The sequence below is a fragment of the Archocentrus centrarchus genome, chromosome 7 (genome assembly GCF_007364275.1).
Source record: "Archocentrus centrarchus isolate MPI-CPG fArcCen1 chromosome 7, fArcCen1, whole genome shotgun sequence".
Taxonomy (NCBI): Eukaryota; Metazoa; Chordata; class Actinopteri; order Cichliformes; family Cichlidae; genus Archocentrus; species Archocentrus centrarchus.
This window is the reverse complement of record NC_044352.1, coordinates 14,308,284-14,335,676: the sequence shown is the minus strand read 5'-3', so window position 1 is coordinate 14,335,676 and position 27,393 is coordinate 14,308,284. Positions and strand designations below refer to the sequence as shown.

The 27,393-nt window shown below is 41.0% G+C and overlaps 2 protein-coding genes across 4 annotated transcripts; one reads left to right on the top strand and one right to left on the bottom strand.

The window, feature by feature from the left end:
- Positions 1–735: 735 nt before the first annotated feature.
- Positions 736–24,046, bottom strand: ift122 (intraflagellar transport 122 homolog (Chlamydomonas)). Its single transcript, XM_030732774.1, has 29 exons — positions 23,883–24,046; positions 20,566–20,632; positions 20,387–20,471; positions 20,225–20,303; positions 20,039–20,115; positions 19,852–19,918; positions 19,631–19,777; positions 18,798–18,873; positions 16,742–16,933; positions 16,263–16,401; positions 15,565–15,767; positions 14,510–14,647; positions 14,159–14,323; positions 13,736–13,933; positions 13,010–13,150; positions 12,722–12,775; positions 11,915–12,076; positions 10,899–11,065; positions 8,343–8,514; positions 6,976–7,078; positions 4,885–5,025; positions 4,676–4,773; positions 3,629–3,729; positions 2,355–2,520; positions 2,148–2,265; positions 1,926–2,054; positions 1,270–1,346; positions 990–1,154; positions 736–846 (listed from the first exon to the last, which is right to left on the bottom strand). Exons 1-29 carry the CDS (start codon positions 23,924–23,926, stop codon positions 760–762), a joined length of 3,558 nt encoding a protein of 1,185 aa, XP_030588634.1. The 5' UTR covers positions 23,927–24,046; the 3' UTR covers positions 736–759.
- On the top strand, positions 24,026–26,997 carry mbd4 (methyl-CpG binding domain protein 4). Of its 3 annotated transcripts, none has more exons than XM_030732775.1 (8): positions 24,026–24,158; positions 24,391–24,585; positions 24,676–25,391; positions 25,796–25,861; positions 25,978–26,112; positions 26,206–26,355; positions 26,533–26,636; positions 26,732–26,997. In XM_030732775.1, the coding sequence occupies exons 2-8, from the start codon at positions 24,455–24,457 to the stop codon at positions 26,804–26,806; spliced, it is 1,377 nt and encodes a 458-aa protein (XP_030588635.1). In that variant the 5' UTR covers positions 24,026–24,158; positions 24,391–24,454; the 3' UTR covers positions 26,807–26,997. The 3 variants fall into 3 exon arrangements, with proteins under 3 accessions (XP_030588635.1, XP_030588636.1, XP_030588638.1); XM_030732776.1 differs by having other exon boundaries at positions 24,068–24,221; XM_030732778.1 differs by having other exon boundaries at positions 24,070–24,142.
- Positions 26,998–27,393: the final 396 nt, after the last annotated feature.

The following is a 27,393-nucleotide window of genomic DNA, read 5'->3' as shown; positions in this document are numbered from 1 at the left end:
TTATTATTTTACTGCAATCTCCCACAGAGCATGGAAAGTTCACAATGTGCATGTTTGATTTCCCTACGGTTGCGCGTGCGCTTGATTTTGTGGCTACAGAAATCGAAATGACAACTGGCATGAACGCGAGGAGAAGAGGAAAAACGAAGATCGAATGAAAATTTCAGGCATGATTTAACACGAGTGGATCATCGCTGACAAGTTTTTTTCCACGATTCCAGTGCTTGTGTGTCTGCCTGTAAGTTTTACTCCAGTGCAGAGAATGCCAGCTGTTATTTTTTCTATATGTCAGCTGTAGCCACCAGAACGATGGCTATAACCACAGTCTGGTGGTAACCACACTAGGGGGGGCTGCCATCAGCACTAGGGATTGTTTGGTGCCGGACCCCCCCAGTATCAAGTGTCTCCGTCAGAATATTTTAATGCTTTAATCCCCGATTAGTGATTAAAAATGGACCCACATTAGAAACTTAATTTTGAGTATGCTTGTGAATAAAAAGCATTACAGCTTAAGCTCATGCAGCCCCCAGTTTTTCAACAAAAACACTGCAGCAGCTGTTTTACGTGCAGTCTGTCGGAGCCGTTACTGAGACAGTGCGCTCAGGAGGAGCGAAAGGAGACCAAAGCAGCAGCGCTTTCTCCTGTAACCATAATATATATATATATATATATATATATATATATATATATATATATATATATATATATATATATATAATTTTTTTTTTTTTTTTTGCTGCTGCTTCGCTTTTAAGGAGATCAGTTTGGTTCGTCGATGGGCCTCCGACAGTAAGGGCAGCAGCTGTGCTGAAGCACCAGGAGCTCATAATCTTCACTGTGAAACATCTGAAATAAACAGAACAAGAACATGAGCAACTTCACAGGAAAATAAAGTACTAAATCAAAAACTCTGTTGAACTTGAAAGAGAGTGAAAGAGAAGACTGTGAGATTAACACTGGGTTATAGCAGCTGTATGCAAACACTGTACCTTGAAGCAGGTGGGGCACATGGTAATGCTGACTTCAGGCAGCAGGGAGCGGAAGTATTCCCATTTGAGTGGCCTGGGCCAGCGTTTGATCAACACATCCCTCCTGCTCATGGCGCGCAGCACAGAACGACTCACCTTGACTGGGACAAAGTTTGAGCCCCCCTGCTGTTTGTACACAAAAATTAACCATTATGGACTCTGTCCTTTCACCCTGTCCAGCTGGCTTACCCAGTTGGCAGAATATTAATCACCTCATCTACTTTGTCCTTTTTCTTATTACCTCAAAACTCATTTTGGCTGTAAATGGATCTTCCTCTGCATCATCCAAACCATCATCCATCCTCAAAGTCTGGAGATCTTATTCAGGTTAGTTGAGAACATATAACCAAAGTGACGTACATATTTCATACATTTTGTTTACTTGTCACATATGTTTTCAGTAATTATGCTTGCAGAGCAGGAAAACCCCTCTTATACAATTATCCCTGAGAGACTTTTCTAAGAGGCAAAGTGTTCAAAATTAGCTGTGCCTGTCAGTCACTTCACGGCTCTGGAAGAACAGAGCATACCTCAGTGCCCTTGAGTGTCTGCTGGCTAATGCAGGTTAATCCCTGCACTAGGGCTGTGGCTACGGCTCTCAGAGGGTTAGTGTCATTAAGATGAGACAGGAGAGCCTCAGTAACCCTATTAGCTCGAGAGCTAAGATGACTTAGTTCTGACAGCTTACCCACAAGTACAGAATCAAGGCCAACGCAGACTAAACAGCTTCTTAGAACTGTCACAAGGCAGAGAGCCACGTGCTTCATTTTGAAGAGATGTGCAATGTGTTACAGCAGGAATACAGACTTGCAGCATAGTGAGGACTCAATATTTCATTCAAATCATATAAATAAACTGTGCGCATATGTTTACATACTGTTGGTGATCAAAGGATACCACCATTGCTTATATCCTGCCATCGTGCAGCCCTCTGATCTGCGTGAGGAACTTCTAGATCAATCAGAGACAGAGCCTCCTCTTCGGTGATGCCATCTTCCAGGTAAAACTGGACCAGTGGCAGCACATCTATACAAAATAACATAGGCAACATTTAAAAAACAAAATAAATGGACTCCTGTCTGGCAAATATTCCATACAGTGTGTATGAGTGTCAGTGACCATATGATGAGGCGCAATAGATGAAAGGCTGCCTGCAGTTAATGCACACACTCCCCTGGCTGTTCAGCAGGGGGTTATTGGTGGAGCAACGGTAGCACATCATGCCCTCAATCAGCTCCTGCAGCAAACATGGAAAATGTCACGTGACAGGAGTAACTCCTCTAAAATTTCAGGAAAGTTAAATGTACATCCCCATGTGTAACACACCTCTTTGTCGTGGAAAGGTTTGGAATGAATGGTGAGGCTGCCCAGCTCGACAGACTCTTGGAAGCGCGAGGGAATGTGCAGCTCCTGGAGCTTCTCGTACGCGTACCTTGCGAGCTTATATGCACCGAGTTGTCGACTCTGCTTGGCCAACGCATATAAAGTGTTTCTATAATCAGGTCAAGGAAAAATAAACCTGAGGAAGATTTGGCACAGAATGACTGCTTCGTAGATATCTTATTCCAAATATCGTGGGCGTATTTATACTTGTGTGTGTTATATTAGTAGAACATCAGTTGTGCTAAGCCAACAACACTGACTGCATGCCCAGAAAGTAATACTTTAGTTTGTTTGTGAGGTTTTTTGTGTTTTAATTGAGGAAAAAGTTGCTTATTTGTATTTATACAGAAACACATTGTTAGTAGAGGAGCTCTGAGTGGCAACAAGAGGTCACTGAGCTGCAGCTGCAACAGCTCGACAAAGGCACTTCATCACCTAAAACTCACCATCGTTTCTGTCCTTACCTCTCTTCTGCTCAGCCACTCTCAATTTTCCTCCTACACACCCAGTACTGGGACTCTTGATCAATGCACATTCTATTGTGAAGCTGTTTAAGTGCAGTTTTTTTTTTTTGTGCGTGTGTGTTTGTGTGTGTGTGTTTGTGTGTGTGCGTGCGCAGTGTTTTAAATGTTGAAACCAAGTCCAACACAGTTCACTGAGACTATAAATCTAAGTTCAAAGTTTTTGGAGCATTTCAGTTTGGCCACAGAGGATTGCAGCTGCTCGGCCTGATTTCCTCCTCCAAGGCTGTGCTTTCCTTCCCCATTCCAGAGTCCGACGTGTACATACACGGATTTGTCTATGTTGCGGTGGGTGTACGTGACTGTGTATGTGTGTATTTCTTCAAATTAAAACTTACTGTTCAATGTGTTTTTGTATGCATACTTCTGCGCAAGGTTCAGCAATCAAAGCACTTGTTTAGATAACAGAAAATGTGCTCCTTGCTGCCATCGGCTCCGCCTCCCCATCAACACCCCTTTTCTTTCTCTCAGCAGCACTTTGGTTTCTGGAGTGGCACCAATTCTTCTGATTTCTCCCTACTTCTATCTACTTTCCACCACTCTATCTGTACCGCCTCTGCCAGTCGTGATTTTAACATGGTATATCTGTCGCTGAGAGTTTTCCACATTAAGAGGTCCACCGTAATACTTGATTCTCAAAATATTTGCTGGAGCTCTTTCCCTGTGGTAGGTCAACTTTCTGAAATATTAGGATACACTTTAGAAATGCCTGGTGGTATGTCCTTTGTGAGGTTGTTCAGGAGGAATCTGCAGATGTTGAAGAGCGTCTCGGGCATGTGAGAACTGAAGGGCTCATCCTACAGATAACGACAGTTAAAAATATACAGATGTAAGTTTAAGGGCTTACAAAGTGTTAGAAAGCTCAAAAGTTTTAAAAGCTCCATTTCTCAACTTTTTTTTTTTCTTCTTCATCTTTTAACCTGCTCTAAAAGCAGCCTAACCCTTAAAAGTGCCTCATTCCTCCTCAAAGTGCCCTGAAGGAAAAGATGCATTTTCTGGGAAAAAAATAAATAAATAAGAGAACACTAACAGCCCTCTATCCTTATAGTTGATAGTTCAAATCTATAGTGCCTGTCTGGGAGAGTTAAAATGAGATATAGAGGTTTTCCTGCTCTGGCCTGGATCACAGCGATGCCTCTCTGTTGCAGGGGTGTGACCATAGCAGAGCAAAAAGCTGAAACAACAAACTGAGAACGCTGACATAGGCCAGGTCACCCGTGCAGGGCTCATAAGCAAAAACTGCTTGTTTTGAAGTAAGTTAGGGCTGCAGACTTGGAGAAGAGGACTGTTGGTAATAGGGGTCAGTGAGGTTTCAAGAATCTAATAATGGTGGTTCCTTCAAGCTGACATTTCCCTTCAATAAACTGCAACCTGACTGCCTTTAATTCCCCCCCCCCCCCCCCCCCCCCCCCCCCCCCCCCCCAAACCCTCTATGAATATTTTAATTTCTCTTTAAACCCTGACGCTCGTTTAGGGCTGACATAATCTTGCAGAACCAGAACTAATTTTGTCAAATACACAGGAGCCTGGATAAATTTGAGTATTCAAAAGTGGGCAAAATCACAGTGGACTGTTACTAAAGTGAGAAACTGCAAGAGATTTCTAACCACTTTGTTGGTACTGTTTCCAGGTATATCAATCAGACAGCTAAACACATGTCTGCCTTGTTATTTTCACACCCCTTCTCACTTATGTCTGCTGTGCCTATGCAAAATTAAGGCTGCGGATGTATCATGTCCTTACTGTGTATCGCTGGATTGAGTGATAGACATGGTAGAGCTCAGCGAGGTGCTGAAAACGTTCAAACTTCTTCAGCATTTCTCCCCTTTGTTCTTCACTTTCTGGTTCAGATAAACACAGACAGTAAAATGATCAGAAGAGAAAAATGCATTAAACATTATGGTTAAAAATGAATTATGGCTGCTTGCCCTGAAGACACATGTGCATCTCACCTCTAGCAATATCCAGACACTGCAGAGACAGCATCCAGTAATAGTACCCTGCATCATTGAACCTGTTCTCCACTACTGCATTCTGGGTAAGCTGCTCCAAGACTTTCACAGCCTCACTCTGAAGCCCAGCCATGTGAAATGCTGAAAAGTCAAAGAATAAAAGTGGTGATATACAGACTGTCTGATCTTGAGGTAATGTTGGATTAAAAGAAACAATTCAAAACATAATTGTTATTTTATGTTTGGCAGGCATTCAATTAAGTCCCTATGTTTTTGGACAATGACACATTTTTTGTTATTTTGCCCGTGTACAACACCACAGTCGATTTAACTGAAACAATCAAGATATGACTGAAGTGCAAAGCTTCAGCTTTAACTCAAGGGGGTTTGAAAAAGTATTGCAATATCTGTTTAGGAATTACGACCATTTTTATAATAACACTACTGGAACTGGGCCACTAGTGTTTATTGATGATGTGAGTGCTTAAGTGTACAGGGCTATACTCTCTGCTCAGATTCAGCCAAATGCTGCAAAACTGATTGGACAGCACTTCCCAGCGCAAACGGATAATGACAAAAAAAGAACCCAAGAGTTTCTAAAGGCACAAAAATGAAAATGGGAATGGCTGAACAGTCACCTGATCTCAACCCAACAGAGCAAGATTTTAAGTTACTGAAGGCAGAGAGACCCACAAACAAGCAGCAACTGAAGATGGACACAGTAAAGGTCTAGCAGAGCATCTCAAGGAAGGAAACACAGCATTAGACAGTCATTGACTCCAAAAAGTGTTCAACCAGTTACTGAAACAGTTAATGCAATTCTACTACTAATCTGAGAAAACTACATTCTATAGAATTACATGTTATTGCAGCCATAAAACAAACAAACAATAGTATATGTACAGTATAACACATAGACATTTTTTTACATTTAATGACTAGTACAAGTCCTTTCCAAGTGGGATGACAGCTTCTGAATATCAAACTCCAAAACCTTTTGACTTTAAATCCATAATAAACATGACCACTATCCTTCATGTTCCAATCAGAGGGTAATTACAAACAGCTTTAGGGAGTCGACCCCAGTAATGACCCTGCCCCTGCAACCACAGCTTGGCTCAGGATGTATTATAGCAAACATTTATCAGTCTAACTGAATAAAAGCCACATTCAGCGGCTGATGGTTATTGTTACTAATGGGCACACACTCCTTTTCCTTTTACAGAAACACAAAACACAAGCTGACAAGGTTGCAGAGCACAGCAGCAGTTGTCAGCATCTTTTAGCCAGAACTCCCATGCAGACAATTACCCTTTAGGTTGTGCTGTTAGGAAAATAAAGATAACAAAATTATCTTCGGGGACATACCGAGAAGCATGCCTGCCAATAAAAGACATCTTCAAATTAAAGAAATGGGAAATGCTTTAGGTACGATGCACTATAAAGTCTTGTTGGAGCCCTGGGAGTACTAATCAGAACCTCATTTTGGTAACAACAGAGCTCCATGTAAAATCTACAAAATATATAATAAACCAGTTCACCTGAGTTAAGCAGAGTTAATCATTTCTTAAAATGTTACTGAGAAGTCCCAGTGCAGTGGACAGGAGGCAGGCCAGAATCTGACACATTGCTATCATTAGTAACACAATACTAAACTAAAATACACACAATCAGCAAAATGCATGACCATAAGCAAGACAACCAGACCTGCTCAGTTATTCACTCCATGTGGAGACAGGCAAAGGGAGATTATGAAGAAGAGGAAATATGCCTGCTGAGATCATAATTATAAATCTATGAGCTGATTATAACTATGGTTACAGTTGCTAATCATCATCAGAGCCGCTTGTAGTACTGGTGATTAGAGGCATGGAAGCATGTCATTCAGTTAACAGGCAGCCCAGCTCTGTCCTGCTATGCTTGAGCAAAGAGGATCATGTTTTACAGTGGATATAGAGAATCTTAAGGAAGTAGTCAAACATTTGTAGAGCTGGCCTTGCTTTATCACTTCCATATGTAAACACTGGCAGAGTTTCCCCATCAGGGCTTTACCTATAATTTTTAAGCCCTGATGGGGATGTAAAAGCTCACCTTTCTGAGCCTCCTCGAAGCGGTCATTCTCAGCCAGCCACTGGGCATAAGGCACAAAGACATCATTTTTGAACTGTGGGTGCTTCTCCACCAGTGAGAAGGCCTGAGACAGGTGAGAGGACAGAAAAAAAACATTATATGCTTGAGACCAGCTGACCTGTGTATTTAGTCCCACATACTGTACTAGAAACTAATGGTGGACTGTCCCAGATATTTATGGCTCTGCTGTACTTAACCACGCATTTTTCAGACAAACATGTTACCTTAAGTTCAAATACTTCTTCGACATTATTTATTAACTGAGAACAATGAAAATTGTATGAGCTAAATTGATTTCACACTCACAACTACAACTGCAGCTCTTGCACTGTTCGAATGCCAGTATAAGCTGCAAAGAACTGCTGTAGTGCCATGTGGACGCACACAGCCTATGACAGTGACTAATTAGCTAAATGTCCTGTGGCAAAATTTGAGCCAAGAATCACACACCAGTCATACCATACAGTAAAAGAGCACTAGTGTGTGTTTCAGGCCTTTAAGACCATTCATTTAAAGAAACGCTTTGTTTTGAAGAAGAGTGGGAGCAGTGAATAGCATCCACATGGCCTATGCTGTAACTCATTCAGTCTGTGGGGCCGTCTGGCTCGTCTTGGTGTCCACCACTTCCCCCCTTCAAGCACATAAAGTCTAGCAGTTCTCTCAACCTCTGCCTCCCTCCCCGGCTCTCTCTCTCTCTCTGTGAGGATTAAAAATTCCAAGACTTCCTGAGACATAACAGCAAGAAGCATGTGATCATAATTTGATGTTCTGTTTTTGGCTCTAGTGTTTCAACATGCAAATCGCCAATGTGCATCTCTGTAACGCCTTTAACTCGATTATAGACTGCAGATGGATTAAAGAAATGCAATATTTTCTTCTTGTCATGATCCGCCTTGATGGAAGAATTTGATTGGAAGCAGAACAGAATTTAAAGCTGATACTCTTTCACTGCAGTAGTGTTTTGAGCTTCTCACTAGCTAATCATCTTGTGGGCATGGATTCAGAGAAATCCAAAGCTGGATGATTAGCTCTGGAGTGTGTGTGGTTTCAGTTTGCCAGTGTATAAGGATATCAGGCAGACATATTATCTTATTGTTTACAGTCAGTTGTGGTTATTCTAGCAAATAAAGTGTACTTTTCTGGAGACCCCTGCAAAACTGAACAAGCCCTGAATATGGAGCAGTGTATTTTGTGGTTTACGGTACAAGTGCCACAGCTGTTTATTAAGTACAGTCCTATATGCTTCACATTATATTTATGTGATTGCCTCAGTATTTTCTATATATAAGTTATAATAAGCTGAGCAGGTGTGCAGAAGTGTGTCAGACCTCTTCCCAGTGTCGGGTTTCTACATGCAGGTGCACTAGAGCCTTCAAGTCTCCCATCTTGGAATAAGTCTCTGAGGCATAGCCGTGGTGTTTCAGCCTCTTAAAGTGCAGCGCACATTTTGCTAGCGGTTCACGTTCAGCCTTGTCCAATTTACGGGCGATGTCGATCAGCCTGGGTGAGAGAAGACAGGAATGAGCACACACAAAGAGGACGAGTGAAGATGAACCCTGCTGTATCAAACTATGCTCCTGACCCCAGAAAGAATGTGAATCAGTCAGGGTCACGAGTTGAATCTGATTCAAGTTAAAGAGCTCTGAGTCTGTTCAGCAGCAGTGTCAGTTGCACTGACCCACTGGTAGCACCACAGGATGCTTGCAGCGTGCAGAGAGAGGGTCAGATGGAGTCAGCGGGGAGTTCTGATATGGTCACCAGATATCAATTTGCCTGGTTTTCAACAACACGGACACACAGCACACATTAACAACAATGGATGTATGACTGAAACTTAAACGGGAACTATTATGCTCATTCACAGACCCATATTTTTATCCTTACTCTCTACTAGAGTAGCTTTGCATGATACACAGCTCAAAATAAACCTTATTTATCTAATAATAGGCTCTTGTACTGCCCCTCAGCTCATCAGTTGCCTGAAACAAATCATTTAAGATCATTTCACCCTCCTTTTAAGACAACTTTCTTTCTTCTTTAAACAGCAAGTGGGTGGGGCTTCTGTGCTCACAGTCAGAGCTGTCTACCTGAGACGACCATGTAAGGGTATTGGCTCTTATTGACATCGTAAAGATCTAAGCACAGTAAACTGTCTGAAAATGAGCAGTTAGAGCAGTCTGAAGTCTGAGCTTTTGGCTCACAGGGATTACTTGTACATACAATGACCTCATTATTTGACTCTTTGGCCATGTTTACTATAAGCATCAGTCATTGTAACAGTATATCTAACAGAAGATAAAGGAAAGCACAGTGCTGTAAGTCCCCTATAATGGAAGGCATTTGTTTTTGGGAGCATTTTCAGCCCTCATAGCTTCCCTTTAGCATGCCTGGGACTAATGGCCTGTGAGTGAGACTAATGACATTTACTAATGACATTAACAGTGGTACTAAGTTAAAACACAAACCGCAACTTAAACATCAAGTCAAATTAAGAGTCGCCACATCTAAATAGACAATTCTACTCTGTTGTTGTCCCATCATCATTTCACTAATGAATGATAGAATACTGAAGTCAGTGTCTATGATCAAATACAGTACTGTGCAAAAGTCTTGAACCACCCCTCATTTCTTTATATTTTGCTTCCCATGAGCCAGACTTTATTGTTATTGTTTGGTCTTGAGCAATAGTTCTCCAGGCTTTCTAAAGGTTTGTTTTTTTTTTTTCCGGGGGGGGGGGGGGGGGGGGGGGGGGGGGTGGTTCTGCTTTTACACAAATTTTTAATCCAGTCCTCATACCTGATCATTTTCAGAGGAATGTTTTTCTGTTTGTTTTTAAGCCACTTAATACTCATCTATAAATCATTCTAGACTAAAAAAAAAAAAAACTTGGTATATCTCAACATGGTGTGCACTGCATCCTTAAAAAAAGAAATTGAGAAACCCAGACAAGTAGAGGACAAAGGAAGAAATGCCAGGCCTAAAAGAACTATCTACAGCAGATGAACACCATCTGAAAGTCATGTCCTTAAGAAAATTGAAACAAGTCCAGCAAAGACCTGACACAGGACCTGAAAGATTCAGCTGATCCATCTACTGTTCATCAGACTTAGTGAAGGCCACTTAACAAGCCATTCCTAAGGAAGGGAAACAGGGAGACGAGGCTAAGGTATTCCAAATTAGACAAGAAATGGACTGAGAATCAGTGGCCTGCAACAGGTCTGTTGGAGTGATCAATCCAAAATTGAAATAGAGAGAAGTACAGTACTGTATGTGTCTACAGCCATGCAGCCAGGCAGATTTTGATCCATCATGCAGTATCATCTGAAAATATGATATATGATACACAACACCTTTTTTTTTTTTTTTAGCATGAAAATGATTCGAAACACACTGCCAATTAAGTAAAAGCATACCTGGATAGAAAAAGACATAATGGAACACCATCCATCATGGATTAGCCTTCCCAGATTCTGGACCTCAACATTATTGAACTAGTGTGGGATCAGAAAACAGAACAAAAAGGCAGCCGACATCCAAAGAAGAGCTTTGAATGTCCTTCAAGAACCCTGGAGAACTGTTCCTGAAGGCTACCCAAAGAAATGACAAGAAAGCTTGCTTAAGACAGTTCAGGCTGCACTGAAGAATAAAGGTGGTCATACCAAATACTGACTTTTCATTCTTGTTAAAATTTTACAAACTTTTTTTCAGAGCTCTGAGAGTGTAGAGAATTAACATTTATAACTTGACATTATTGAAAGTTTGAAGTAGAAGAAGTAGATCTAGGAGTTTAAATGACATTTTGAAATCATACACATATCAAAAAAGTAGAAATATTTCAAAATGTGGAATGAACCTGAATCTTTAAAACAGAGACTGACACTTACATGTCTGCCCAGCCGTGTTCCCCTATAATGTCTATAGCTTTGAGATGTTCTCCTGCTGACAGGTACATCTCCGCTGCTGTTCGTGGCTCCTTGCTGCTCTTAGCCCAATCTGCCTGCTTGGTCATCAACATCCGAGAGCTCTTTGGGTCTGTCACTCCAACAAACTCCTGCAACACGAAAGACAAAGTTACAAACTTAAGGTGGCATTCAATAATTTAGAAATCCCCATTAAGACCAACAACAATCAACTAATGTGAGATCTAACAGTTAACAAAAGCAAATTCCTAACAGTAATCTGAAAGGAGAGCAGGACAGGTCCAGTTCAGAGAGGCAGAACCATGTGGGTCAAGTGTGAGACAGGAGGAAGCGAGTCACACAAACAGCAGGCAGCTACAAGGCCTTTCCCTCCGGTGTCCATCCTACATAAAACAAACAGCCGGAGGGACCAGATGGCCACACAGCCACATAAATATACAGCAGCCACATCAAACACACATACAATCTGATACAAACTCAAGCACAAATATACATGAACGAGTCATGGCTGTGTCATCTGCTCCACCAATGTGAATGCAACGCTGATGATCAAAAGTGGGGGCACCGCATGTATACAATAAAACTTGAATTTGTCTCAGTTCCAACTGACCCCCTCATCAAAGTATTCGTGTAAAAACAGACGCTCACTTTATTTCTCTACTTTTTGTGCCCCATTTCCAACTGTAACTATATGTAGCTTATGTCGTACAGAGATATGTGTGTAAAAGTTGGCCATGCATGTGCAGATCAGATGATATATGTAGAGATTCTGATGATATATGAGGAGATGAAAGACAGACAGTAAAGGGGGGCTGTCTGAACACAGTGCAGGGCCTCAACTTGGCATAACTGCACACGTTGAAGAAAACCATATGTTCTAAACCCCCAAAACATGCAATATTTTGCAGGTGTTTTGGTCTGTATCGATTCAAAGCTATATTATATGTAAGAGTACGTGTTTTGGTCAATGATTTAATCACCTTGGCATAGTCGAACATACGCAGGTCAGTGTACATGCCCAGGGCTCTGGATTCGTGGCCAGTACGTTTGTAGAGCCTGGCTGCCTCGTGGAATTTCCCCTGATAGGCGTAGACGTCTGCCAGAAACAGGTCATTGTCGTTCTCACCCCGCTTCTTCCTCTCCTACAAATCAGTCAACACAAACACTGACTTGGGTGCTGAGATTAACAGTCACACACACACACACACACACACACACACACACACACACACACACACACACACACACACACACACACACACACACACACACACACACACACACATTTCCGCACAACAGTTATGCATGTGAGTTCGCATACACATTGAGTTACACAACAATGAAGGCTGTTGAACCTTCACAAACCTCTTCTACTATCAGCCACAGCAATAACAAACATTTTTTTTAATGCAACAAACACTTCTTTCCATATATAATATTTTCACTGACTGCCAAAGATGAGTGTTTCCACATTTCCAATAAGAACAAGCGCAAACATCCAAGTTATAACAGATTCTGATCTGCTCGGCGAGCAGATCATTAAGGATTTGTGCGTGTGCTTAGCTGTGTGAACCCGGCTGGAAAAGGTCAGTCAGGATACAGGTTCCTCCCTTGTTTGAGGTTTAAGTGTAGCCCAGAAAAAGGCCTTACAATTACTGACATTATTGTATGACCACAATAACTGTGATTCACTATTTAATGATGTCAACATATACATTAGCCAAAAAAAAAAAAAAAAAATCAGAAAACAAAACAGTTAAATTAATCCTCTGAGAACTTAGCATTACCTCAATGCTATTGATTAGCTCCAGGTAGCGTAGGTCTCTGATCCTAATGAAGGCCTGAAAAGGTGGAGAGGAAAGATTTAGTATAATTGCTTCTCTGTTGCTTTGTGTTCTCATTTGCATTTGCATTGCAACTTGTATGATGTCCATATGTTGTTGGTGAGTGAGTGCAGATAACATGATGAAGAGTAAGCTGTTGTATATTTCTATTGCTTGTTTTATGAGAAGCAGTAAATTGTGATGGATGGTAAGACTGGTTTTACTTAATCAGAACAATGTGCGTGTGTTGACCTTCTTGGCAGTCTCAAAGTCAAGTCCCTCCAGGGCTTCTGTGGCCAAATCCCTCCAGTCACTATCTGTCACACCCAGACAGGCAATCTGGTAGGCCTCCTTAAACATCTTCCTCTCCAAGTATTGGTACATGGGTGCAGACTGGCAGACCAACACCACCACATTATAAATACAGATTTGTGGAAGAGAACAGCTACAAACTAATCAATAAACAGAAAAAGATGTAAGGCACCAACAGAGGAAATGCAAAAGGTTATATGCACTTCACAGGTACACAGGTATACTTTCTATGAGTCACAGTACTTTCAACAGCATACTGTGGAAGTAAATGAAAAATATTACTTGTGGAATATTTTAATATGCTTTAAAAAAAACTTGTAACTCTACAACATTACAAAACACTTCAAGTAGGCCAATTCTGTGGTCAAAAGGTCAAACAGAGACAATATAATGAGATTTGAAATTTGACAACTGCATTTCATACTTGATATAATTCCAATTTCTACAAGCCCAACTTCACCAGTATTGGATGAATACTTTAGGAGGAGTGGTCAAAATGCATTTTAGCCCAGCCTGGTTTTAATTAAGAACTTTTGGACTTAAATCATGAAATTCATAAATTTTGATTATATTTATTTCAGAAGCATTTTAGCTGCAGATGAGTGTCACCACATGGAATACCATCACTGCTTCCAGACTAGAGTAGGCTGACAAGATAATGCCCACCTGCGGCACCTCCACTGCAGACATGGAATACACGTGGAGACAGAATATCTTAGAGCCATTGTAGCCGACCATAAAGCCTTGCATCTTCTGCTGGTGTACCGGAAAGTTGCTCGCCTTGATATTAAGGTAGCCATTACCAGAGAAGCACAGCATGTCCTCACACTGGGTGTTCCAGGCTACACTGTTAGCATTAGGCTCCTACAAGGAAAGCAAATGGAAGTACACAGGAATAATGAGGTCAGAGGTGACTGTGGAACACATACAAGCCAGGGCTGTGCGAGCAAACCCGTTCCTGTATGTAATGTAAGTAATTAAGCACACATGCTCGTTTCCATTTTGTTTCACTCCAGTGCACCTCTGAAATGCATTTCAAAATCTGCCAAGTTAGGTTCCCTCGTCACACCCTTTCCACTGACTGCTGACCTGAAAAAGTAGTTCTTTACTCTTGATGTCATAGACGAGGAGAGTGTTATGCTCATCCACCACAGCCAGTTTATTGCGGGAGGCGCTCATGTCCAGGCACCGTACTGATGTTGACAGCTTCAGCAGCGTGATGGGAAATGGGTTGTCAACAAATATCTTCAGTATCTACAAATAAAAATAGAGAATCAGTACCGATTCTAATTGGCCCAAGTGATGGATGCACACAAAAAGAAAAGTCTTTTCTTCTTCATTAAGACAGCAGTTTCCTTCATGTTCAAATTCCAGGACAACTGGCAGGTGAGCATTTCTGAGGTTACTTTGCGTGAGAATGGATCTTCTTGAAGTACTCACAGCACCATTCTTTAACCCTACGAGCAGACCCTCTCTGCCTGGTGGACCACCAATCACTTTGATGTATCGAATCAGCGATTCCATCACCCACTCTTTTTCCTTCACACTGTTGAAGGACAGGCACTGGAGTCTCTTCTCCTGCAGAAGAGCAGAGTCAGAAGGTTGAGACTACAATTATATTTGACAAATGGAGCACTGACTGGTGCAGCGTTGTCAACTTTTTCTGTTTTCATCATTTCACAGTCTGTTATTCTCATCCTTTAAGCAGTTTAACCATACTCGTAAATGTCTTACAAATCGTAAACACGGTGCTCTTTTAAGCATCAAAAGGTGTTTAAAGAAAGTAATGCTATAAAGATTAACAGTGATTTGATTTGACAGTGACATATACAGCACAGACCACATGAACACAACCCATTTATATGGGCTAACAATTCTTGAAGGCATGAAACACGAGTATGCCTGATACAGAGATCTGAAGCACCTCTGTCACACACAGACAGATTTAAAGGGAAATAACCGCTGCATTACGGCCGCGCCTCCTCCCCACCATTCTCTGTTTGACACAGAGACAAGAAGCAGAGGGGAAACCCAAGAGACATCCACTAGTTCAACAGACTATGGTCCCACTCTCCCTAATTCGACTGTCTTAATTTATCTAGAGTGTTGAAAAAGTGAGAGACAGAGCCTGCAGAGCACATGCACAGCTGGAATCTTTTGCAAACTAGGCAGAAAAACATCTGGGGAAACAGCCATTCCATTTCTGGACTGTTTGGGTTTGAAGTAAATGTCTAAACATTGATTTACTGTGCTTTCATCGTATTAATAGCGCTCAAATGTCACTGCAGCCTCTTGCACAATCAAGTGTGCATTAGTGTAATTTACCAAGAACAGCAGCACCACTGGAGACCAGAGGAAGTATAACTGAAGGAAAGCACACACACACACACACACACACACACACACAGGCTCTGGTAGAAGCAAGCAACTTTAAATTAATGTTTTGGTAGATTTTTTTCACTACAAAATAACTGTGGACCTCTATCTCTTCTGACCTGACACAGAATGATATGCTGGGAGCAGACGACCAGCAAGTTGCATTCAAAACGCCTGCATATTTTCTCCTTGACACGGTAGTGCATGTCCGAGGAGTCGTCTGAATAGAGCTCATAGATGAGGATCTTCTCGGGTAGCTGGATGGCAAGACGGTTTCTATAGATGGCGATCTTCTTCACGAGCTCACGACACTTGATCCTTACTGAGAAAAAGAGATAAATGGGAGAGAGTAGTCATATAGGGAGGGTGAGGAAGGTTTAATTATCTCAGCCAGTGCGTCCTGTTGAATAAGTCTGCTGGCACAATTTTTTTTTCTTCAACTCTCACTCCCTCGCTTGTGTAAAGAAATTAAATACTGTCACCTCTCATTTATATAGAAAAACCTATTATAGCAAGATGTTCACTTAAAAATTAGATATCTAGTCATTAAAAAGGGCAGGCCAGCTTCCGTTACATTAGATTAATTTGATCACTCCTGGTGGCTTATATGAATAATATGACAACAGGAAAATGACAGTGAATTCCTATTAAAGTTATTAATAATTGTATAAGTTTACTTCTCAAAATGCTGACTGCAACGCTACTCTTGATCATGTCACTGTGAAGCTGTAAAACATACAACCAATTATTTGTTGAGGCATCACAATAGGTATCCTATCTTAAATTCAGAAGCTGATACACCCGATCAAAAGTGCACCTTTTTGTTCAGTGATGAGGTGCTGGACAATGACATCAGTCATGCTGTCTCTGTAAGCATAGCGATCCTTGTAGAGGCCATGAACTGTACTGAAGATAAGTTGGTAACAGGCGATGGTCCCATCCTGGCAGCCCAAAACCTAGGTAAGAGACAACAATGTAGCAGTGCATCCCATTAACACTTCTAAAAACAGACTGTGAGAGTGGGAAAATGTTCCTGTTGTTAAAGCAGCCACACAACAGAACCGAGAGAATCTGCTAGCAACTAAATCTCACTTGTCACTTTTAGTTAAACATAGTGAAAAGAAAAGCTGGAAAAGTGTTACTTCAAAATTAAATGGCTTGTGCATCTGTGCGGGTAAGGAAGCACTCTGTTAGAGGTTTTTATTCTCCTTCTTCTATCACTACACTTAAATAATGGTGCATGTCACAGTAAGAGTAATTTATTTAGACATATGGCTTCACAAGCTGTGGACCTACCACAAAGTTGGAGTCAGGCTTAACCCGACAAGTCCACACCCAGGAATTCTGCTCTCCGATAGTTCCTAACCGCACACCATCTTTTGTGTAGAGGGACGCCTGTTTATCAGAGCCGCCCATCACTATATACTCGCCCTTGGAGAAGTAGCTGACGCAGCATGGGTCATAGGTGAGAGTCCTGTCTTTTCCAATCTGAGAGAGACAAAGAAAGAAGAGGACATTAAAAATAGGAATAAAACAAGCATTTCTTGTATTTATTGCCCAAGGGCCCGGGCCAGCACTCCCCACTGTCTGGGCCTGCACACTTCAAAGTGCTCAGTACATTCAACCAATTCCTTTGAGTGTTGGATGAAAAGCCAGACAAAAAAGAAAGTGTTTCTCTGGTTTAAATAGCCTCTTTTGTATCAGTGTTCAAAGTCCATTTGCACAACATCATATCAGGTCGCCCCATTTGGTACATCTGGTTTTCCTCACTCTGGGATAAAGCTTCCCTCACAATCTATAGTTATTTTCTTTCATTGTGAACAATTCTTGGTGTTGTAATCAAAACAGCATGTTCAATAGATAAATAGGCCAATGACAAAATATAAGCCTAAGGCATAACGGCAGAGTAATGAACAGTGCATATTTGTCTATAATTACGATATCGCCAACTGGGAATTTAGGAGGAAGAAGGAATTGTGAAGGGGGTATTAAAGCATAGCAGGACCACTTCCAATGTTCTGTTATGGTTTCAATAGACCCTGACAGTCTGATTAAAACAGGAAACACTCCATAAAGAGTTTCAAATACGCTATATTTTGAACAAACAGGCCCATTTTGTGATGTTGCTTCTTATTGCTTTAGCAAGTTATAGCACATACCGCTGACAGTGTTTTAAAATGTTCCAAGCCTTCTGGCATTTCCCATGAAGGACTGCCTGTGTTCAGTCTTTTCAACAGTTAAACGCTGCAATAACAAAATACTTTATACACTGTATCCATATTACCATGGTGTCTGTACATCAACATAGACATGATCTGGTATCACCGTGTGTGTTGTCCCCACAACATCATAATCGATGTTGTCCCAAAGGTATCACTGACCAAACTAACCAATCAAATTTTTGTGATCCCAAAGCTGTGCAACTCGGAGAAAAATACAGCACACATGGGAGAAGCTCACTTTCTTTTCTACCTTAAAGGCATTTTAAACCTAAAGCCACCAAGCTATTTTTGCAACTAAAATGACTGAGTGGGGTCATATAGAGTCTATTATATTTTATATGGGAATACTGTTTTTTTTTTGTTTGTTTGTTTTTTTAAATGGGTCTCTTTGTCGATGGACTGGCCCGCCTCTCACTGTATGATAGCCGTATGAAAGCTGGGACAGGATCCAGCCCTTTCCACAACCCTAAACCCTAAATGGATAAACAGATGATTCCTTTTGTGTTTGTCATATCTATATCGTTTCTTTTATCTGTGATAGATATTCTAACATTTTCTAACGTAATTAGTTATGGTTAATAATTTTTATATAAAACACAACAGGGTTGATCTTGCTAGTATAGGTCTGTCAGCAATTGTTCAATGCAAAACATTAGAATGTGCTGATGATAAGTAGAAAATTACAATAAAATCACAAACTCTATTGTTAAAAAACATGCATATATTTCATTAATGACCCCTTTCCATTATCCTTTGCATACCAGTGGGCCAGGCCCTGTAGAAAACTATGAAGAGTTATAGAAATAAATTGCCCAATCCACAGTAGGACATTTAAACATACAAAAGGTAAATGACTCCCACTTAGTCATTTAGTGGTTAGTAATTGCCACTTTTGGATTGACATAGGACACAAAACTCATGGGTGAAAGTCCTCGACCACAACCTCATCTTTATATGGACTGTATCATTGTATACTTCTTCTAGCCTAGGAAAATGAATTGTTGCAGTGATGTTCCTCAGCTAACATTAAATATAATATATATTGGTGATCCAAAACGGTGAAATCAAAGACAACGCCACAGCACATGGTAGTTTCAGGTTCAGGGTCTTGCACAGATTTTAACATTCACCTGTTTTCCGCTGAGCTGATAAAAAGAGAGCTTCTGACCCCAGTCTGCCACAGCCAGAATGTCATTGTGCTCATCCCTGTAAAAAAAACAACAAATGACTTTAGGCACAAGCATTAATCACAAGATTCTGTACTGACGGGCCTTGGGTCATTTAAGTAATGATGACAGTGAAAAGCAGAGAGCCACCTTTCAGCTAGAGGACACAGGGTCACTCGCTTAATGATGCAAAGTAATGAAAAGCTTTTTTATGTTACACATCAGAACCATTTTAGTTCAGGAGTACACCATAAACCTATGTACCTATGCATATATTAACCCTGAATCTCTAAGAGCCCAGGAGACACTGTTCCCTGTCTGACCTCATGCATTGACCTCTGTGTGATGACCAACTTTCACATATAAAGCAACCCAATAAATACAAAAATATGTTGTTTCTTGTCTTGTGACTTCCATCTTTACCCTATTGCCTGCATCCTTTCACCCTTATGTTGCCCTTTCCACTTAACTGACCTGTTCTGTGGTCCACCACAGATCTCACTGCTGTACTCCTCACTTTGGCTATAGGGGAAATTATAGAGCAGAGACAGCTGCTCCCAGGCATCATAATCCAGTCTATCACAGAAACAGGGCGACCACCACCAGTCACCAGTTAACCGCTGCCACCTGCTGGCCCCACAAAACCTGCTCACCTAAAAACAAAATCTACTTTTGCACTATATTGGCTCAAAATCTTAGAAGGACAGCGCAAAAGTGTTTGTGGCCATGTATTAACTTGTCAAGACAAGACATCCTTCTATTTCTATAACAGTTTTCTATAACAATTAAGGACTAACTTTGAGGGATTCCAGGCTATGGACCAGATAGGAGAGGAGGAGCCACCCGGACGCTCTATTTTGACCTTCTCCTCTCCGTTTTTGTTCCGAATGCTCACCACTCCGTTCATCATGCCCAGAGCAAGGTACTGCCCGTCGTTTGTCCACCTGCGAGCAACAAATGAAATGCAGGAACATGAATGCACAAAGGGAAATGTACCGCAGCTACAGACTTCACTTACCCACAGCACGTTATTTTGCTGCTCACTTTATGTTTGTTTACAGATTTTTGCTCTGGAGACCACAGGCCTAAAAATATGAAGCATTTAACAATGGTTAGTCTCCCTGGTTGGCACTGACTCACAATAAAACACTTATATACTTATATTAGGTCATATTTCTTAAAGTTCCCTACTAAGGTGCACTCACCAAAGTCTCCAGATGAGCAGGAGGCAAGCTGGTGAGTGACTGGGTTGTAGGCAACACACTGGATAGAGTCATTGTGGCTACAGATAAACAAACAAAAGAAAGAATGATGGAGGAGTACACACTGTGCATTATGCTGTAATACTACAACTCCGTAATACTAAAGTGATAAGTAAAAGTTCTGCTTACGTATATTTTAAAATACCCTCCAGTTTAGAAGTCCAGATAATAATGCTTTTGTCTGCTGACCCTGAGGCAAACCTCTTACCTGCCAAAGAATGCATTAATGAGTAAGAATTAAGAAAAAATAATGACTGATTCAAAGAAATTTAGTGAAAACCAATTCAGCACCATCTTTGGCATAGGCCACGCAGTACACTATGTCTTTGTGTCCTTTTAAAGGCTGGATTATACTGCCATCTGTTGCATCATAAACCTGTAACAAAAATAAATAATGTGAAACAAAAGCGCACTTATTCCCTACATGTTTGCATTTTTAGGCTAAAGAAGAAGAAGAAGGAAGGCTTTACCAGGACACGAAGCCCCGCAGCAATTATGAGTTGGCTGCCATCTGGTTTGAAGGCGAGGTCATACACGCTGCAAAAAAGAAAAAAGAAAAACAGATTTGTGTTGAAATGGTTTTTCAATAAATTGATTAGTTTGCGAGCAGCGGTTATGAGGATCCATTCATCACTGAAATATAATATAATGGAGGCTTCCTGTGGAGTTTTAGACCTCTAGTTCTGCTATGGAGGAGGATTTTACAAGTATGTTATTGCTGTGTGCAAAAATACACACAGAGAAGACGCAGTACACAATCCTGCCATAGGATTTAGAAATATTCACAAACCTACAAGTGGAGGTAAAGCCATGGCATGCCATGAGATCCCAGCCAAGGCATGCAGCTGCAACACTGAGAAAGTAAATATTGATGTTGAGAATTCTGGATTAAAATTCTAAAATAAATAAATAAAATTACCTTCAAAGCAGTTTTATATGAATGAGGAAAAACATTCAACAGTTTTGTTAGATTACAAGAATGCACACAATCTGTTTTGGTTTTCAGTGTTAATAGTGGAAAATAATGGTTTCCAGTTTCATAATTGTGAGAATTTGCAAGTGCCCAATATTTGTTTAATAGGTTCTTTTGGCTGTTCCCTTATTTCCCAAAGGGCTGCCACAGCGGATGGATCTGCATATCTGATTTGGTACAGATTTTATGCTGGATGCTCAGACTTTTTAACCAGCACTGCTCCCAGAAATAGAAGCGGTCTACTGTGTTCGCCACTGCTGTTGCTGTGCAGTAGGTTCGGTACTTATTTGGTGCAGTGAACAGGTGTAGTATAGCAGTCCATTTTGTAACATAATCTTCCTATAGTATGTTCTGTCCTCCATTATGTACAAATTATTTATACTGTATATATTGATTTTTTTTTATCATTCTACTTTAGTTCTCATACTTTTTTATTTTATTGTATCCTAGTTATTGTTTGTGCTCTGTACAACACCTTTGCTGCTGCTACACTGAATTTCCCCATCGTGGGACTAATAAAGGGATTTCTTATCTTCCTGATGCAAATTTCCCTCCCTGATCTGGGCTTGGGAGTGGCACTAGGAGTACACAAGCTTGGGACCCCCTGAGGCTGGGTTTGTGTCTTCTCCCAGTATCAAACCAGGGTATTTCTTTAACATAGAACATTAATTATTTTTGGATTTTGGATAAATTGAGTGGAAAAAAAAAACAACTTTTGAAATTTGTGGTTTGCAGAAACAAAGGATATTTTAAAAAAAATCACTCACAGACTGATACAACATGAAAATTGGCATGAAGGTTTCATTTTTGACCTTTGAGGACAGGTGTGACAAAATATTAATACAGCAATATTTCTTACGATTTCAAACCTTACAAAAAACATACAATAAATGTTGAAAACTATCAAAGAGGTTTTAACATTCCTCCAAAGGAAAATCCCTCATCTCCATTCACTCCACCCTGCCTGCACTCTCTTCTTTACCTCTGTGCACTGTCCATTGCTTTGGACGGTTGACCCCAGGTATTTAAACTCATATTCCTTCACTACCTCTACCCCTTGCAGCTTCACTGTTACAGCTGTCTCCCTCTCATTCACACACATACATTCGGTCTTGCTTCTACTGACTTTCATTCCTCTTCTCTCCAGTTCATACCTCCACCTCTACAGGCTCTCTTCCACCTGCTCCCTACTCTCGCTACAGATCACAAAGAGACTGCTGCCTGAACACATCTGTCAACCTGTCCATCACCACTGCAAACAAGAAGGGCTCAGAGCCACTCCCACGCTGAACTCATCTGTCACTCCTACCGCACACCTCACCACTGTCTCACTGTCCTCATACATATACTAGACCACCTTCACATACTTCTCTGCCACTCCTAACTTCCTCATGCAGTACCACAGTTCCTCTCATATGCTTTCTCTAGATCTATAAAGACACCTTCTGACCTTCTCTACCCTTCTCCATCCACACTCTCAAAGCAAGCATCACATCTGTCTTTCTCTTTCTCAGCATGAAGCCATACTGCCGCTCACTGATCGTCACCTCTCTTCTTAACCAAGCTTCAACAACTCTTTTCCCATAGCTTCATAGTATTCATAGTCAGCTTTATCCCTCTGTTGTTACTGCAGCTCTGCACATCAACCTTGTTCTTGAAAATTAGCGCCACTTCTCCATTCCTCAGGCGTATTCTCGCGCTCTAAGCATGTGTCAAAACATTTCCTACATTGTCCCACTCAAACACAGTCTTTGCCCCACATTTAGTTATTCAGGATCTGGTCACTGTAGCTGGTGATCAGCTTAAGCCCAGGATGCCACAGGGCTCGTACGAAGTGTAAGTCCTGATATTGCCCCTTTTTTCCCCTTTAATGAGTTACACAGACACAGCCATCTATCTAAGATGACTCTCCTGCAACATATCAAGTATTGCAGACTGAGGTATCATGTTACCATCTTTATATCATATATCAGCTTTGTATCATAACAGTATTGTGAGTTACTCTGAGATTTCTACATTTGAAACAGCACAAGAACATCTCTGCAAACACCTGCTTCACTTACTTAACCTCCTGAGACCCTCCGTCCACATATGGGGACATTACATTTTGGCTTTGCTGCACCTTATACTTCATTGTGCTCAAGAGTATTTTATACTTTAAGTCATGTTGTTTTTGTTATGTTATGCTATAAAATAATCCCAGTGTCCACATCTGAGGACATTTTTTTTCTCACAAAAGTATGCAACAACCATAGCTTAGTATACACATTTCATCTAATCACAAATATCTAGGAGAAATTGAAAATGCATCGCAAACAGGGGCTCGGGTCTCAGGAGGTTAACTGTTTTTTTTTTTAGGAAGTCTGAGCTTTAAGTTAAACACGACTACCTCAATTTCTGACATGACTGTAATGCCAAACAAAGGGAAAACACAAAAATTCGTTAAGTGTCAACGCTTACTAATAAATCAATATCTTATTTTAAAAGCCTCTTAGATAAAAATGTGTAATTCAGAGCAACCGATTGCGGAAGAGCACCTAACACAGTAAAATAAACCGTAACGAGAGATAGCGATCTTCAGTCTAAGATATATCGTTACAAAAGAACCCTCATAAGCTACGGTCTTTAGGGACTATATAATGCATGACATCTTATATGAGAGAGATTTGAAAGGTCATATGTTGGTGTTAATGCAATCGCTGCAGTGCTAAGGCTAGTTAGCGGGCTAACACTAGTTTACATAGCAACCACCGTTGCTAACCACCTAGCGTTACAGCCAAGCTTCGGGACGAGGCGGACAGCGTGGATTCCTACCATTGCTCACGGATTGCTTCCTTCCATGCAAGAACGGCTCTCATTTCCACCCTTTAACAAACAAAAAGCAACGACGTATCTTAACATCAACAGGTTGCAGCAGCTCGCTTGGTGCGTTTTTTTCCACACTAGGGACCGCTTGTTGTCACGATTCGCTCGCACTGCGCAGACTCGGGCTTGCTCGCTACTTCCGGGTCCTGTGTTGACACCAGAAAGTGTTCGGGAAGGCAACGCTGAGACTTGAAGATGCACATCTAAAGGTTGACCAGTATCTATGTATGTTACACACACGTTTGTTAACGTGCTTTGCTGTTCATATGCTGTCCAGTAATATCCAGGGTTTGTATGTGTTAATACTGGCTTTATGTGAGACTGTAAAATGAGAAAACTGCTTGTATTTGTCGTTTTTGTAAAATATAAGTCACAAGCGTACGAAAAAAGCGGGGAAAACTGCTTTACTGTTTGACAATAAAGCCAAGGTTCTATATTCTTGTCTTCATTGCAACAGGACTCAAAAGCAGTTCAAAATGCATCCCACTAGCTGAGATACTGAACTCGAGAGCAGTGGGGATATGAATCATCAAAGTCACAAAGAAGGGGATGTTATGTGCCCTACTTCTGCAATGCCCCCTGGCTGGATCAGAGAAGTGAGGCAGCGGAAAGCAGGCAAGACAGCGGGCAAACTGGATGTATACATTACAAGGTGACTCAGTGTTTTTTTTTTTTTTTTAAACAATCCTGTCTTCGTAAGACAACTTAGATCAGCATCTAATTGATTTTCCTGTTGTTTAAGTCCCGAAGGGCAGAGGTTCCGGTCCAGAGCATCCCTGCGCACTTTTCTCCTAGAAAGTGGAAGGGATAACTTAGACATAAGCCTCTTTGATTTTACCACATCCAAAGATGATGTTGTCACCCCTTCACAAACACTCCCTCTCAAAGGAAAGCTGAGGCATGGGAAGAAACAACCTGAAGACGGACAGCAGGAGGAAACAGAAAATGAAACAGCAATTCTAGATCCACCTCCAAATAAACCCAAAAGAGCCTTTTCCTCCCACAGAAGTGAAACTCATATTGATGCTGATGTTGAACGGAAGAAGACCTCGTGTGTATTAGAAGTGAAAATGAATGGAGACAAAACTGCTGAGTCCATAAAGGGTTGTTTACAAGCTTTGACCTCAGAAAAGGTGGATGATGTGAAATTGCAGAAGTGCGCCCCCAGAGGAGGCCAGCTGAGAAAGAAGTTAATGAGGCTAGCTCCTTCAAGTAATCATAAGGATGAACAAGCACACTTGCAGCCTTCGGTTCCAAGTTTGAATGTTGAACCTGCCACTGAGAGCGAGAATGAAGGTGAGGATGAGCGAGATGAGAGACAGATTCACATCGAAGGTGACAACAATCCTAAGTCTGACCTGGAGGCTGATGGTGACAGTCATCGGGATGCTGAAGAAGGTGTGTTGTTGCCTGACACCACTGACGGGAGCTGTACACCAGTAAAAGATTCCCAGAATAGTAAGTATGATCCACACTCACTGACAACTTGTAAAAGTTTTTAATTCTTTTTTTCAGACTGTTTAATTTGAGCTTATTGAGTGCATTACTGATTATGTCTTCCATTATCCTGTACATTTGCAGCTATAAATACATTAAAAAAAACTCAGAGACCAAATCCTTTAAAGAAGAAGACAAGAAGAACCCTCCAAAAAGGGTCACAGAATACATCCCATAATTAGTCTAAGGGAGGACTGAACTGATTGAGTAATCCTACTGCATTATAGACTCCACCACATTGTGCTCAGTGAATATGTGATTTTATTTGTTGTATCATTTTATGAGATACTTAACTTTGGATCAGCCCAAAAGATGTAAAGCAGTTTTACTCTTTTAATATGCATAAATGTTTCCTGTCTGTTTAGAGTCCAAAAGCTTGGAAGGCAAGCGGAAAACAAGCCCTTATTTCAGTGGGAAACCCAGCAGAGATGGTAATGTTTAATGCAAGAAGCTGCGGATGCTCGTACATGGGATGTACAATTTATATATCAACATTAAATAAAATTGTGTGTGTAATTTTAGAGAAATGTACACTGTCCATGCTCAGGACTTAGCCCACCCAGGAGGAAGGCCTTCAAGAAGTGGACACCCCCTCGGTCTCCCTTCAACCTTGTACAGGAAACTCTTTTCCATGATCCCTGGAAGCTCCTTGTGGCCACAATTTTTCTGAACAAAACAAGTGGTAGGAGTCAACATACACAATGTTGTTGCAATGTTCTGAATGTTGCTTTAACTTGTGCTTACACCTGGCATTTCACTAATTTTTTTAATACAGGCAAAATGGCCATTCCAGTGCTGTGGCAGTTCTTTGAGCGTTATCCATCTGCAGAGGTGACCCGGGAGGCCGACTGGAAGCCTGTGTCTGAGCTTCTAAAGCCACTTGGCCTGTATGAGCTTAGGGCCAAAACACTCATCCGCTTCTCAGGTGAAAGCGCATGCCTGTTGATAGATTACAGCAACCACCTTTCTGTACACATAGAGTGCATTTATTAATACATATTATTGTAATTTTATTGTGTATTTTCAGTTCTCTTTGCATGGTTTTAGTCAGAATATATGAAACAGGCTAGAAAAGAAACTCTGAATCTTTTCTCTCATATAGATGAGTATCTAACTAAACAGTGGCGTTACCCTATCGAGCTGCACGGTATTGGAAAGTATGGCAATGACTCCTACAGGATCTTCTGTGTGAATGAGTGGAGACAGGTGAGTACAATCCTGAGTATTTTACAAGCACATTCTTTTATTAATTGTTTGATTTCTATTCAAATCTGAATTTGTTTTGTATTTTTATGTCAAAGGTGACACCTGATGATCACATGTTAAACAAGTACCATGCCTGGCTGTGGGAGAACCATGAGAAACTGGGACTCTGAAGAACCACAAACGGGAAAATCTTTTATACCAAACTAACAGCAGTTATCTTAACAATACTGCAATACCAGCATTATGATGGACTTGCAATTTTAAATCTGAATTCCTTCAGGATTATGACGTATCATGCAGGTTCTTTAGGAACTTTTAATCTATGTTGAATAAAATGTTTTAAGCTGGTCAAAAGTTGAAACGATTCATGAGTGTTTTATTCAGTTTTCTGGCTGCTTTTCTTTTCTCAGTCTTTTTATGTAGATGAGATTCAGGGACATCCCCTAAATGTATCTGTTTAGGCCCTTTGGCACAGTCTAATAATCTTGACGAGTGCACTGGTGCACACCACTCTTTTGATGGGGTGTAACCGTATTCCCAAGGCAACTGTTGCCACTGTGAAACACACAACAAATACATTGAAATGTCAGGTTAATCTCCAACTACTACTGCTGTAGTAATCTAGTATATTTAAATTTGGATTGTTGTGTTGCTGCATGTTGATGCTAAGGCAAATACAGCTGAAAAGGAGAAAAGTAGAACTTTGGAATCTTTGGGAAATTTCATTGGACAAGGAAACCAAGTGAACTATAAGATG

Excerpts from the sequence above, each read along its gene's own strand:
- ift122 (XM_030732774.1), bottom strand. The coding sequence starts at position 23,926 with ATGAGAGCCGTTCTTGCATGGAAGGAAGCAATCCGTGAGCAATG. Across the intron at positions 5,026-6,975 it reads CTTCGAGGAGGCTCAGAAAG|CATTTCACATGGCTGGGCTT; the intron begins GTGAGCTTTTAC and ends TTGACTTTTCAG. Across the intron at positions 847-989 it reads TGTGCCCCACCTGCTTCAAG|ATGTTTCACAGTGAAGATTA; the intron begins GTACAGTGTTTG and ends TGTTTATTTCAG.
- mbd4 (XM_030732775.1), top strand. The coding sequence starts at position 24,455 with ATGAATCATCAAAGTCACAAAGAAGGGGATGTTATGTGCCCTACTTCT. Across the intron at positions 25,862-25,977 it reads TGGGAAACCCAGCAGAGATG|GACTTAGCCCACCCAGGAGG; the intron begins GTAATGTTTAAT and ends GTCCATGCTCAG. Across the intron at positions 26,356-26,532 it reads AACACTCATCCGCTTCTCAG|ATGAGTATCTAACTAAACAG; the intron begins GTGAAAGCGCAT and ends TCTCTCATATAG.